The sequence below is a fragment of the Patella vulgata genome, chromosome 1 (genome assembly GCF_932274485.2).
Source record: "Patella vulgata chromosome 1, xgPatVulg1.2, whole genome shotgun sequence".
Lineage (NCBI taxonomy): Eukaryota > Metazoa > Mollusca > Gastropoda > Patellidae > Patella > Patella vulgata.
The window spans coordinates 25,700,043-25,712,465 of record NC_065879.2 but is presented as its reverse complement, the minus strand read 5'-3'; the positions used below and the strand labels follow the sequence as shown (position 1 = coordinate 25,712,465).

At 35.9% G+C, this 12,423-nt stretch overlaps 1 protein-coding gene across 5 annotated transcripts in view; it reads right to left on the bottom strand.

Annotated features, from left to right (window-relative positions):
* Positions 1 to 12,423, bottom strand: part of LOC126808821 (tyramine beta-hydroxylase) — a 45,819-nt gene that overhangs the window by 10,951 nt on the left and 22,445 nt on the right. For 4 of the 5 annotated variants that reach the window (XM_050533803.1, XM_050533801.1, XM_050533802.2 and 1 more), the window contains 4 exons: positions 4,051 to 4,251; positions 3,201 to 3,333; positions 1,739 to 1,837; positions 306 to 488 (listed from right to left, as the gene is read on the bottom strand). In XM_050533803.1, coding sequence (XP_050389760.1) covers positions 306 to 488; positions 1,739 to 1,837; positions 3,201 to 3,333; positions 4,051 to 4,245 — 610 coding nt within the window. In that variant the 5' untranslated portion in view covers positions 4,246 to 4,251. Of the gene's footprint in view, positions 1 to 305; positions 489 to 1,738; positions 1,838 to 3,200; positions 3,334 to 4,050; positions 4,252 to 4,470; positions 4,556 to 12,423 lie in introns of those variants that run through there. The other variant, XM_050533804.2, reaches the window with a different exon arrangement.

The following is a 12,423-nucleotide window of genomic DNA, read 5'->3' as shown; positions in this document are numbered from 1 at the left end:
TCTACGCTCATTCATGATTAAATCAAGAAATGGATAATCGAGACTATGTATTTTATCGTACCGACTTTAGTAATGATGATAGAGGCTAGACCGAAAATTCAACCGAGAAAGAATTCTCGGTTCAGAGTGGATCAATTTAACTGAAATTTTCAGCAAATTCCCTGGAAATTATCTAGTTTTTAACTATTATAATGAGAACTGTCAGCTCTTTATCTAATTTCCCATAATGTATCTTTAAGCAAGTCTGAAAATATATCCCATTTAAAACCTTTACCGGATTGACCCTACAATGTTAATCATCTTACCTGCAATATTGCAGCCAAAGGCTAACACGTGATGGACAACTTCTCGGTTGTCAATGACAGGTTGGGTGGCAACTAGATGGTAATCACGATCACTCGGAATATCAAATATCATACAAAAGTAATTGGTTTCTCTCGGGGGCACCAACATTCTTTGCGGGAACTTCAATGTTAAATTGCGCACATCTGTAAGAAAATTAACCGTTATCATTTAAATACATATTTTTAAAATTGAATACTCATATTCAGAACGATCATGCTGTTACGACATTGAACTCATGTACTTGGCAATATTTTCAAACCCGACTACCACATAACTAATAAAAAAGATAGGTTGCCAGACAACGAAACATACGCCCACAGCAGCTAAATTGTCCTGGCAGTCAACAAGAGTTGTTGCATATTTCTACTTTTGTCGGTAATGCAACATTTATAATACACCAAAATCTGATTAAGAGTAACAACTCATTAAGTAATTATCAAAAAATCATTAGAATTTGTTTGGCCCATGCTAACGTTTAGTATACAAAAAATTTAATAGCCTGGATTTAGCTGTGGGCGTATAACAAATTGCTTAGAAAGTTGACTAATGTATAATATAATAATATTATGTGTTTGGAATATATGTCTGTTCTTTTTTTCTTTCAAATTAGCAATGCAGACTTCTGTTTTTATCAATTACCGGATGTAAAAAAAAAACCAAAATGTAAAACTGTAAATAAATTGATTGTTTACATTTTAAAGAGCTCCCAGAAGAATGGTAGAGGCATCAATTGGTATAACTTAAAGCTGCTGTAAATGTTTACTTAAACATGGAGATAACACTTAAGTTTAACACAGTCATCATTATACTAAATATCTTAAAAATATACTCGCTGCTTGTGGCGCCTGGTTAGTTTCAGGTCAATGATATTCTTATTAATATGAACGGATAAAGATCTACACAAAAGTACTGAAAGCTAACAGCGCGTATTCTTTAATACAGTACATTCCTTTATCCATTTTTTTTCAAAGCTTGTGGCAAAATTATAATGCCTTGGTTATCCAGATAAATGAGCAAATTTTCATGTGCTTTGGCATGGTACACTAATTTAATTTTTTCCAGCTACCCATAGTGACAAATGGTCCTGATCTCGCTCCGAGGCGGTTCCGCTTGGATTTGTTACGTTCGATGACGGCTTGTTTTCATTGAAGTTTTACGTCAATAGATTAGGCCAGTGGAGAGATATAAACGATTTTGTGTTCCATTGTAAGCTTAAGATGAAACTTTCACTCAATCATTCTAAGCAAAAATAGAATGCATAGAACTTATCCCATCAGTAATCTAAATAAGACTTTAGATCGTCTAATTCAATACCTTACTTTGACCAGAATACAAGAGATTGGGTTTCTTCAAGTTTAATATTTGTTGGTTTAAAAAAATGAATACAGCTTACTTGGATCTTCTAATCCGTGACAAGTTAATTTTCTTTCTTCACATGACAACCATTTGTTCTTCTCCTGACAGAATGTACTGTTCCATGGCTCACAAATACCTAGAAAACAACCTAATAGTGTGAAATAGACTAAATCTACAAACTATGGATGTTGAATCGGCGACAATCTCTAGGACAAAACAATCAAGATACAGCCTACCGATAGCTTATCATCAACGTTTAATTACCGATGGTACGGAGGGGGGTTGGATGGCTGAATCGTTAGCGCGTGCGCGCTGTATCATAAGGTATGTCATTGAGTCAACTGGTGTGGTTTCGATTGTACGTGAAAAGGAGTAGGATCGCCTGTCCAACCTCGTGGGTTTTCCCCGGGTCTTCCAGTTTCCTCCCACTGCTAAAGAACCTAGATAACAAACCTGGGGTGGGGGCACGTTTTCAAGTTAACTGCCCTAGATGAATGTGCTATTTTCATCGACTAATCCCATAAATCGTTAAATGAAAAGGAAAACAGCAAAAGGAAGTAACTGTCATCGGGTAAAGTAAGGAAAACGCAAAGGCTCGCCTTCAAGAGACAAGGTTAGGAATTAGCCAGAAGGCAGCCTAAATGAGAGAAGTCCAAAATATACTATAACAGAATGAGACATTTCAGACAAAGAACGAATAATAATAATAACAAAAGTCGAACAAATAGATGTTATACATATTTGAAATCAGCGAAATTTACTACAGATTTTGATAATACAATTAAATATAAATAAATTAGAAATACATACATTATTTACATAAATCATTCAATAAATGGACATGAATATGGTTATCTACCCTTATAAAACGAACGCGAAACCAAGGCCGTTTCATTAGTTAGACTGGTCTGTAAACTGTTTTTTTTTATTTGTCCGTAGACTTTAGCCACAATCAAGGCCAGGGCAGGTAATTTGAAATCGTAGAAACCCTATAAATGGATTAACCCAGGGTATAGTGGAGTAGAACGGAATGAGACCACTGGAGATACTGAGGACGAACATAGTCTAGTCAAAATAGCACCGAATTTGTATATATACAGTGTCAAAGATCAAATCAAAAAATGACCTTCATCTATTGTATAATTTGTCGGCGGTGGATTGATTACCAGTAGTGCACATACAACCGACGAAAAGTCGTAATCTATTTATAGGGCCGTATAATTAAAGAGAAATAGACAGATGGTATGTGATATGTGATATGAAACAGACAATTCATGACAGAAGCCAGGCCTTGAGAAAAGAAGCTTTTATCGTGGCCTACTCATATTATTTCATTCGCCTCACTTACAGTTTAGAAAACAATAATTATCTTTTTTTTTTGGCAACATTTCGAACAAAATAATTACAACGTGTAAGGATATTTACAAATCAGAATCAGAATGAAAGATTATAATTCTGCAGTCTCTAAGCTAACTAATTGAGATTAAAAGATATTTTACCTGGGTGTGATATTGTTTTCTTTGCCTTCGGTGGAACCATTCCAGGCGCCCAAACACATCTAGGATCACCGAGTTCTTCACCATTTGTCATACCGTCACCATCAGAATCTAATTTACATAATCTTGTCCATAACTGTAATACAAGCAATAACATATTGGTCTAAATAACTTTTCTGAAACGATTTAACATTTATAATGTAGGCTAGTAAGTGGAAAACGTACCCCTTGTATTATAAGGTGCATGGTGAAACCAGTGCTCGCCGCACAAATTACCAGCCACTTCCAAAAGAAAACATTAAAAAAATGTAGTGTTGAGAAATATTGCTCATGGGACGCCTATTTTTACTTTTTATGACTAAAAAGAGGAATGAAATGAAATGAAATGGCTTTTGCTGTCCTCCATTTTTGTAATAACCGGACTAATAAAGACGGAACACAGGGAAGATAAAGCGATGATTAACAGCGTATACGCTGGTGTCATGTATGTTTGCCAACTTGGCTCAGTGATTAAGACGTTGGTTCGCTAACCTGGAGGCGTGGTCCCCTATTGTCAGTGGTGCAGGACATGGGGGGGGGGGGTCTAGCATGGAACAGCGTATAATCGTTCGGATGGGTCGAAAAATTGACATCCCGTGTACACATTGGCGTACACGTAAAAGAACCCCTGACAGTTGGAATTCGAAATAAGACCCTTGACAGTTGGAATTCCGGGCATATCTTTTTCCGCATAGCACACACTACAGCGTATCCCGGTCTTCATTCGCAGAACAGTAGGACTTTTAACTCCATTTCATTTCACCTCATGTTTTTTTGCAGAACTTGGATCCTAACCTAATTTCAAACACCTTACCTTTCCGTGTTTTTCAAAATCAACCCCAAAAGGGTTTCTGGCTCCACCACCATCTGCCCCAAGGTGGCCGACACCACGCCATATTTTACTTGGGTTACAGGGATCCGGAACTTTGTCACCATTTGGTATCCTCAATCGATAGTTTCCGTACCCGAGTACTGAGGTAAACAGCAGGAAAGTGGCGTAGAAAAACATGGCTTTCTGAAAATACAGAAGATAGAATACAGATATCTTTGAATTGGAAATTTATAACCGATGAAATAGCATTCCTCTGTATTACACAGTTTGGCAGATATGTTGATCAGCAAAGAAATGCTATAAATCCATGTCACTGTATAATCATCTATGATACATTATTCGTATAGATGTGGTTTTGTATTGGTATATATTCATTGGATACTGGCCTTCTCCAAATCATACTTTTCCTCTCTGAAATTCTACAGGAGCTACATTTTAGATGTCAAGGAGCCAGACAGTGTGTTTCGTGTAAATCAAAACACAAAAGTTGACGAGTGACGGCCATGTTTAGTTTTAATGTATTTTACGTCTCGACGTGGTTACACGTTTCCCATCACGTACTACAACCAAATGGAATCCCTTCCGTTCGCCTCATTACTTTTTGTTTAAAACTTTTGATAGAAAAATCACACACACACGTTAAAGAGTAGTTCAGATTTTTATATGTAATGGGTACCATTTGACTTCTCGGCGCCCATCGATATCACGATTTCACAGGTCTGAAGTTATGAAGAGCACGTCATAAGTTCTTCTTTGAGTGACATTTAGTAATTGAACAGTAACACAATAAAAACTATTTATGGAATAACAATTACTGGTTTATTAACATGCAACGATTCGATGATGACACTCTCGTCTTTATCAAGCATACGTTGTTGAGAACATGCTTTATATATTAATAATAAAAAGGAAACATACCCAAAGTTATAGAGAACAAACCTAACGTTTAAAGTTATTGCCAACAGTTATTGATAAAAACAGGCCAAACGCCAATGAGAGTCAGCCCAAATTCTTTATTGAGATAATGTGAATAGTCTTAAAGTTATTGAGAACGTATCTCAATATAGCATTAAAGTATAATTATAATTTACGTTGACGGGAATATTTAAAAGTTAAAATCATAATTCAAAAATCGGGAAGGAAGACAAAATTGGATTTCAAATAAGTCTAGTCTTTGCATAAAACACAAAATATATGGTTATCAACACAAGTTTTTGAAAATGACAATTTCATATTTTTCGAATATAACGTTTGAAAACTCTAATTCTTAAATTCGTCCACACTAAAATAACGTTTATTTACAGGTAGTGACGTTATGGGCATAACTGTGGGCATTCTTGAAGAATATTGAATGAATAAGTGCCTCAACCGTTACAATCCCTAAACCATTACAATGCCTAAACTGTTTAAACTCCTAAATTAATGTTTTTACGCAACATCTAGTATAATATTAGAGGCTGATTAATGACAAATTATTCTGGCTTCCATGCACGTACTGCCGCTTTAATGGGTAGTTTACGTTAAGATATATCGTAGTAACGACATATGTGTTGACATTACGTTTATATGTAATTTCTGGTAAATTAACTGAACCATATTAATATCATAATAACAATATTTATGTAGTCTAGAGACCTCCATAGCGAATAATGAATTTAACATCATATACGTTCATTCCATTAATCATTTTCTAAATTCCAAAAAGGCATTGGAATATCTGGGTGGATTGCTTGAGAAATTGTAAGTTCATTTTTAAGTTTAACTCTACATAGATTTTGAAATCTATTTTGTTACAATTGACCCAATTCATAGATTATACATCTTCCTATAATTGCGTTTTTTTTCGCAGGGAGCTTTCTGTCTAAGTCTTGTATGACGGGACTATCAAAAGGCGTCCCTATATATGATACTTTAAGCTGTTTACTTCACGTTTCATTCTTTTAACACAATTTTAAAACTAGGCCATGCTATCACTTATTTTTATTTATTGATTTTTTTGTATTATTTTGTTGTTGGTTATTTTAAACACTAGTTAATGGTTATTTGCGCATTTGGCTCATTCTCAAAAGTAATCATCGACCATGATGGAATGTCCAGAGGCAGTTTCTTATCTCCCACGACCAGCCGAGGAATTGGCCATGAAAACATTTCACCGTTTAAACTATTAAATACGAAAATAATGATTTCCCTTTTTTTTATTTTATACGAAATTCAATGATTTTCTTGTTCTTCCAATCCGTGATTCTCCTTAACCTTAGGTTGATCTCTATCTGGGTTTTTGATTTATCTCTGGGTAATATATATCACAGAAACATTTAATGTTATTACTTATTTGATAATTCTATTAATAGTGTTATTATGTAAATTTTATATTTTCTGTAAAGTACAATAATGACCAGCTATACGTGAAAAGGTGTCAATCAAAGCATAATTACCAATGAAATGTACAACTAAGAAATCGCGGGATTTGGTATATATCTCCTAAAACACATCGTTTTAGCGTCGAATAAATTACCCATGTAAACCAAGATTACAAACATACTCATAACGACCAGGCCAAAATACCCATATAATCGAAACTAATGTTATCTATTATAAACGCGGTTACTATGTCAATATAGACAGGCTACACCAATATAAACAAGGGTACTATATACTGTGCCTATATAAACGAGGCTACCATAACAAAACGGAAATCATATCCCCATATAGACGTAGCTAATATTGTGTCCCCATATAGACGAGGCTAATGTGTCCATACAGACAAGGCTAGTGTACTAATATACACAAGGCTAATGTACCAATATAGACGAGGTTAATGTCCCCATACAGATGAGGCTAGTGTACCAGTATAGACAAGGTTAATGTACCCGTATAGACGAGGCTAATGTGCCCATACAGACGAGGCTAATATACCAATCTGAACAGCAAAAAAACGTCAGTACGATTTCAAAATCAGAGAGGCACTTTAATCAAATCATTTTAGAAAACGACTTACTAAATGGATCATACCAATTTTTTGTGAACAGTATGTTAACACATTAGTGATTAATTCATCACAATTCCAAGATATTACCAGAAGGTTTAGAGTCTGTACACAGTCTATACATCAGTATCTGGTGTGTCCACCGCAAGGGTCAATAACAGCAGCGCAGCACCTGTACATGGAGTGGACCACACGATTGATGAACGCCATTGGCACCTGGAACCACACTCTCAGAAAAGCCTGGCGCAATCCATCGGTTGTGTTTGGTCTCGGTACGACGTTATTAAGTCTCCTCTGAATTTCATCTCAAAGATGTTCAATCGGGTTTAAGTCGGGACTAAGGGCTGGTCAGTGCATAACGTTGACACCGTTCTGCTGTAGAAAGTCCCGAGTAACTCTGGCGGTGTGGGCACGGGCGTTGTCATGCTGGAAAACGTTGTTGCGATGACGTGCGAAATGTGGTATGACGTGGGTGTAGCGCACTGCTGTGATGCCGCCTCCTCTCCCTGGACCAAGATTTTGGAACACCACAGGACCCACTCTCTGGTTCAGGCCGATTCCACCCCAAACCATTATGCGTGGACCTCCCCGTGTGTCTCGTTCCATGACACATTAGTCAGAATAACGCTGGTCACGTCGATGGCGAGGGGTGAGGATCAGTCCGTGGTAAGGTCTACGGCAAAGGATGTTCTCTCTGGTGAGACGTCGGCGCACTGTATCGGTACTGATGGGTCTTCCGTGTGTTCCCACTGTCTGATGGGCTGTCTCAGATGCCTGTGTGAAGGGATTCTGCACGTGCTGTCGCACAACATGGCGGTCTTGTCGCCTTGTAGTAACCCTTGGTCTACCAGTTCTGGAGCGATCATCCGTGGTGTTGGTTGTCCGAAAGCGTTGCTGAAGCCTATAGATGGTCCGCACATTGACCTAGAAGTGATTGGCAGCGGCTTGGGCTGTCTGGCCAGCGTCGAGTCTTCCAAGCGCCTGGTTCCTCTGAGCTGTCGTGAGTCGTGGCATGCTGCTGACTTTGTAGTGTGAATGATTCAACCAGGTATGGGGGTGCATTTTTTAGGGCTGGTCCCGGCGAACAGCACGTGCAGCATGAGTTACCATCTCCGAAGTCAGGTTGCGTTTTTGAGAACATTTCCTGGGTTCAATTCTGTGTTTGGGAAGGAGCTTTATTGCTCAGGTAAAGTTGGAGATGTGGTCACAAATATACAATAAAAACATTTGGCAAGTTTTATGCAATGCGTCTATTCATAGTAACATACCAACCTGACGTTTCTGTTGCTGCTTAGTAGATGAAGTTAATGTACCCGTATAGACGAGGCTAATGTCCCCATACGAGACTAATGAATCAATATAGACTAGGTAATGTTCCTATTATATAGACGAGGTTAATGTGCCCATACAGGCGAGGTTAATGTACCCATATAGGCCCGGTTAATGCGCCCAACATATACATTTTGTACACTTTCACAAGAAGTATTTATTTTAAAGGTTTAACAAACTCCCTATATTTTAGCCAGAGTCTCTCTATAATAATTGCCTCCATGGAAAATTGCGAGGCTGTATATACGCTAGCCCTGAAACCTGAACAAATCGTAGTTTAACAGATCAAGATACAGCCTTGTTTTATTTGACGATTTCATAGACATTCTTATCTGCAAACAGTTTAAATACCATGTGAATTATGTTACAGTTAATTGCTGTCTGGGGAAACATTTTCCTCTTTCAGAAAAAATATACGAGATTGAAAAATTGTTACTATTATAAACTACATTTTCTTAATAAACGATATTCAGAAAGCAACCAGCCGTAAATAAAACAACCTTTAATTGATTTAGAAATGTTTGTATCTCTATATCTACTATTATTTTTTGGGGTAAAGATAAATTTTATATTTTATCTCAAACTCAAATTAAGTATTTCATTTTCTTGTAACATATTTTTTTCTCTCAGATTAATGCTGTTTTATTGGGAGTAACACAGTTTCTAAAATTAAAATTCTCCTTTTTTTTCTTTTTTTTAATTTTATTATTGCATCCCACAAAAGCTCCACCAACCGTAATCACCTGTATCATGTTTTCCAAATTTCGATTAATTAGGATATGAATAACATACACGTACTTACATTTTATTACTGTAAATATTTTGAATAAAGTCTAAGATAAATAATCAACTAGCTACTAAAACATAATTAGATATAATAATTAAGATTTTTTTTTTTTTTTTTTTTTTTTTTTGCAGTGCCACTTTAAGACATCGGTGTGTTTTACTTTTGTTTTAATACATACAACCAAAATACTCCGTGTTTTAATATATATTATGTGTTTAGGGTATCAAGCTGTAGTTTAAACAATTTGAAAGCTTTTTCGTGTTCAACTTGTTTCTAATCTTCTGTTTTTATAGAAAACATAAATCAATTGTCGAGCGCATCTGAAGAAATCCTTTTCACAATTTATTAGTTAAAGGTACATATCTTCACGAGATAAATCTTCATTTCGTGATCAAATTAATACGGAGAAATGACCAAAAGTATATATTAATAATTGCCAGCGTGTATGCGGTGAATAGCTACTTCAAAATCAGGTAATATCCATACGTCATAACTTGGGGATACCGCTATATAAAGATAGGTTGCCAGACAACAGCTAAGTCGTCTGTGCAGTCTATAGACGTTGTCACCTGGCTCGTCTTTTGTAATGGAATCATTTACAAAACCCAGTTATAATATTATTAATGACACTTAAAAAACAAAACAAAAAACAAAAACAAGGGCCATATAAGCGCATTAAGAGTGTTCACATGATTCTATAAAGTGGAATTGGGTGAAATATAGTCTGCAGAGTATTCACAAGAATTTGTGCACACGTGTACGGGACCAACCGACAGCCGTATAGACAGGATTTCTTTAATTTTTGAACATTGATAAGAAATGATATCAGTGGGCATGTTCCACTTTTATTTATATATCCATTGCTGCAACCCTCATCAGATCGTCCCTTTAACCAAAAGTCTATAATTAATGAAGATAACTTCGAAGGTTTTTTCTTAATAGATTTATCTTAGTTTTATAGTTTGTTGAGGATGAAAAAATGTCCAAGTTGACTTCCTAGAACATCAATTTTCATGGCTGGTACATAATTAGCAAGTTGGAATCAACTGACACTTTAATCTATTTTCCAATGCCTGAAGTGAAATACTATTTAAAATGGTGATATGAGTAAGTTTTACATGTGGGGCAATAGTAGTAGTTACTAAGTCTTAGAATATGTTTAATGTAAATTGTAATAACTAGCGTCCGGGATAAAAATGGCGTAGACCAAGACAATAAGAGACGCATATAGGTTAGTATAAATGCATTCTCTAATAACAACTATTTTAATAAATGGAACAATTCCCATCTAAGTCTATTCAAGGGTACAGGCCTCAAATGGAAAGATTGTAAAATCATTTTCTATAACTGGAGCAAGTTAAGTCTGTTTTCAATTTACGCGCTTTTGCAGCTATCCCGCGAGCGTTTTCCCACTTCTTGGCGTTTTATACAGCCGTATGAAAAACGTTTATTTATCCATAAGCACAGCATTCATGACCAATCTGCTTACCTCAAACAAGTATGTTAATTCTCGACGTGTTTTAATTTATATTCGGACAGCTTGCCACAGAAAACGTTAAGCTAGAAAGTAACAGAAAGTTTTTTTGCTCATTAAGATACCATACCATGATGAATAGCTCTACGCCTTTTAGCGGACAACAGAAGTAATCACGCCCCTCCCGATTAAAGCTTTGTAAAATTCATTTATTACCTTGAAGAAGAAGAGGGTACCTCTTGGAAACGTTGGTTTAATAATATCTGACGATGAAAACAGTGTTAGTGTCGCTTTTGTGTATCTACTTTAAAATTGATTACGTATGTATTTTTTTTAGATATACTGTCGCACATATATAACAAATATTTAGAATGTTTAATAAAGTACATAAAAATTATATATAAACAATACAACCGTAGAAATTTAGAATTTGACCAATCAAATCCAACTCAACTTGAATGCGCTTGACAAAATACAATGGCATAAACAAAACCTTCTGGTTAAGTACAGATTTGCATGTAAGATTAAACATACATTATGCAAGAGCTAAATCTGTCTATTGCAGGTCTTTCTTTAGGTCTTAAATATTCTATAAATTATTAATTAGACATTAATTAACTTACTAAGAACATAATCAACTCTCGTTGCCATCGCTATATAACCTGCGATATTAAGTAGATTTAAATAAGTTTTTCGGTTGATGATTTCCGTAAAATGGATAATTGAGACCTTGTTTATTATTGCAAGAACGGTAGCAATGACAATCGAGGTTATACTGTAATTGTATCCCCGACAACCCTGTCCAGAGATAAGTAATTTGAAATTTTCAACATATTCCCTTCACATTATCTATTTTAAACGATTATAGCGAGAACTGACATCTCTTTATCTAATCACACATAATGCTCCTTTAAGATTTAATATACAAATTGTCCAAATATAAACAAGGCCAAAAGCCTCCGAATCTTTATTGGATGGCGATCAGTCTGCCACTATTGGCTATCCGATGCTCAGGAGAAGCCAAATATTCCAAACTACGCTTGCAAATGCATGCATGTATCATGCTATTTGAAAACAAAATTCCAGTTTAGCATATTATTTATTTTTACAATAAACCCGAAAGGTCAAATGGTGTTCTTGCATTACAAGATAAAGATCAACTTTAAGTTTGATTTTAAAAACATAAAGCCAAAAACCGAAAGCTTCAAGTGCATCTTAACAGGCACCTGCTTTTAAAAAGAAAATCCGCCGTATAGTAAAGAACAGGAATATTATACCTCTTTATATTGTGTCAATGCAACATAATTCAATCAACTAGAAAGCATGTGTGCTCGTTTATGAAATGGTATTGAATTAAAAAGTGTGAACATGACGATTTCGAATGTTTGTAGGCGACCGGGTTACTGAAACATAATTCTTGCTGCACAGATTGAAGAAGAAGTAGCGGAATTCAACTTTAACAGCTCATTTTAAACATGTTTTTAACTAAATGAATCCCAAAAGGTCAAACCAAGCCATTGATGTGATCAGTATGTTAATACGTGGTGTTCACATGTAAACAGTTCTTACATGTGACATGGTAAAAAAATAAATTGTCTCATCTAACAGCAGTGGCCCTTTTCCTTGGGGCGAGAGGGAGGAGATCTTGGGTGAAAAACCTGGTTGACCTGGCCAACTACCGTGATTCCAACCCACTGCCAAACACCACTGTGTGAAATACCTCAAGGTTACCGAATTCAACAATGATCCTCGTAATTATTCTGAGACGTAAGTGCTAAG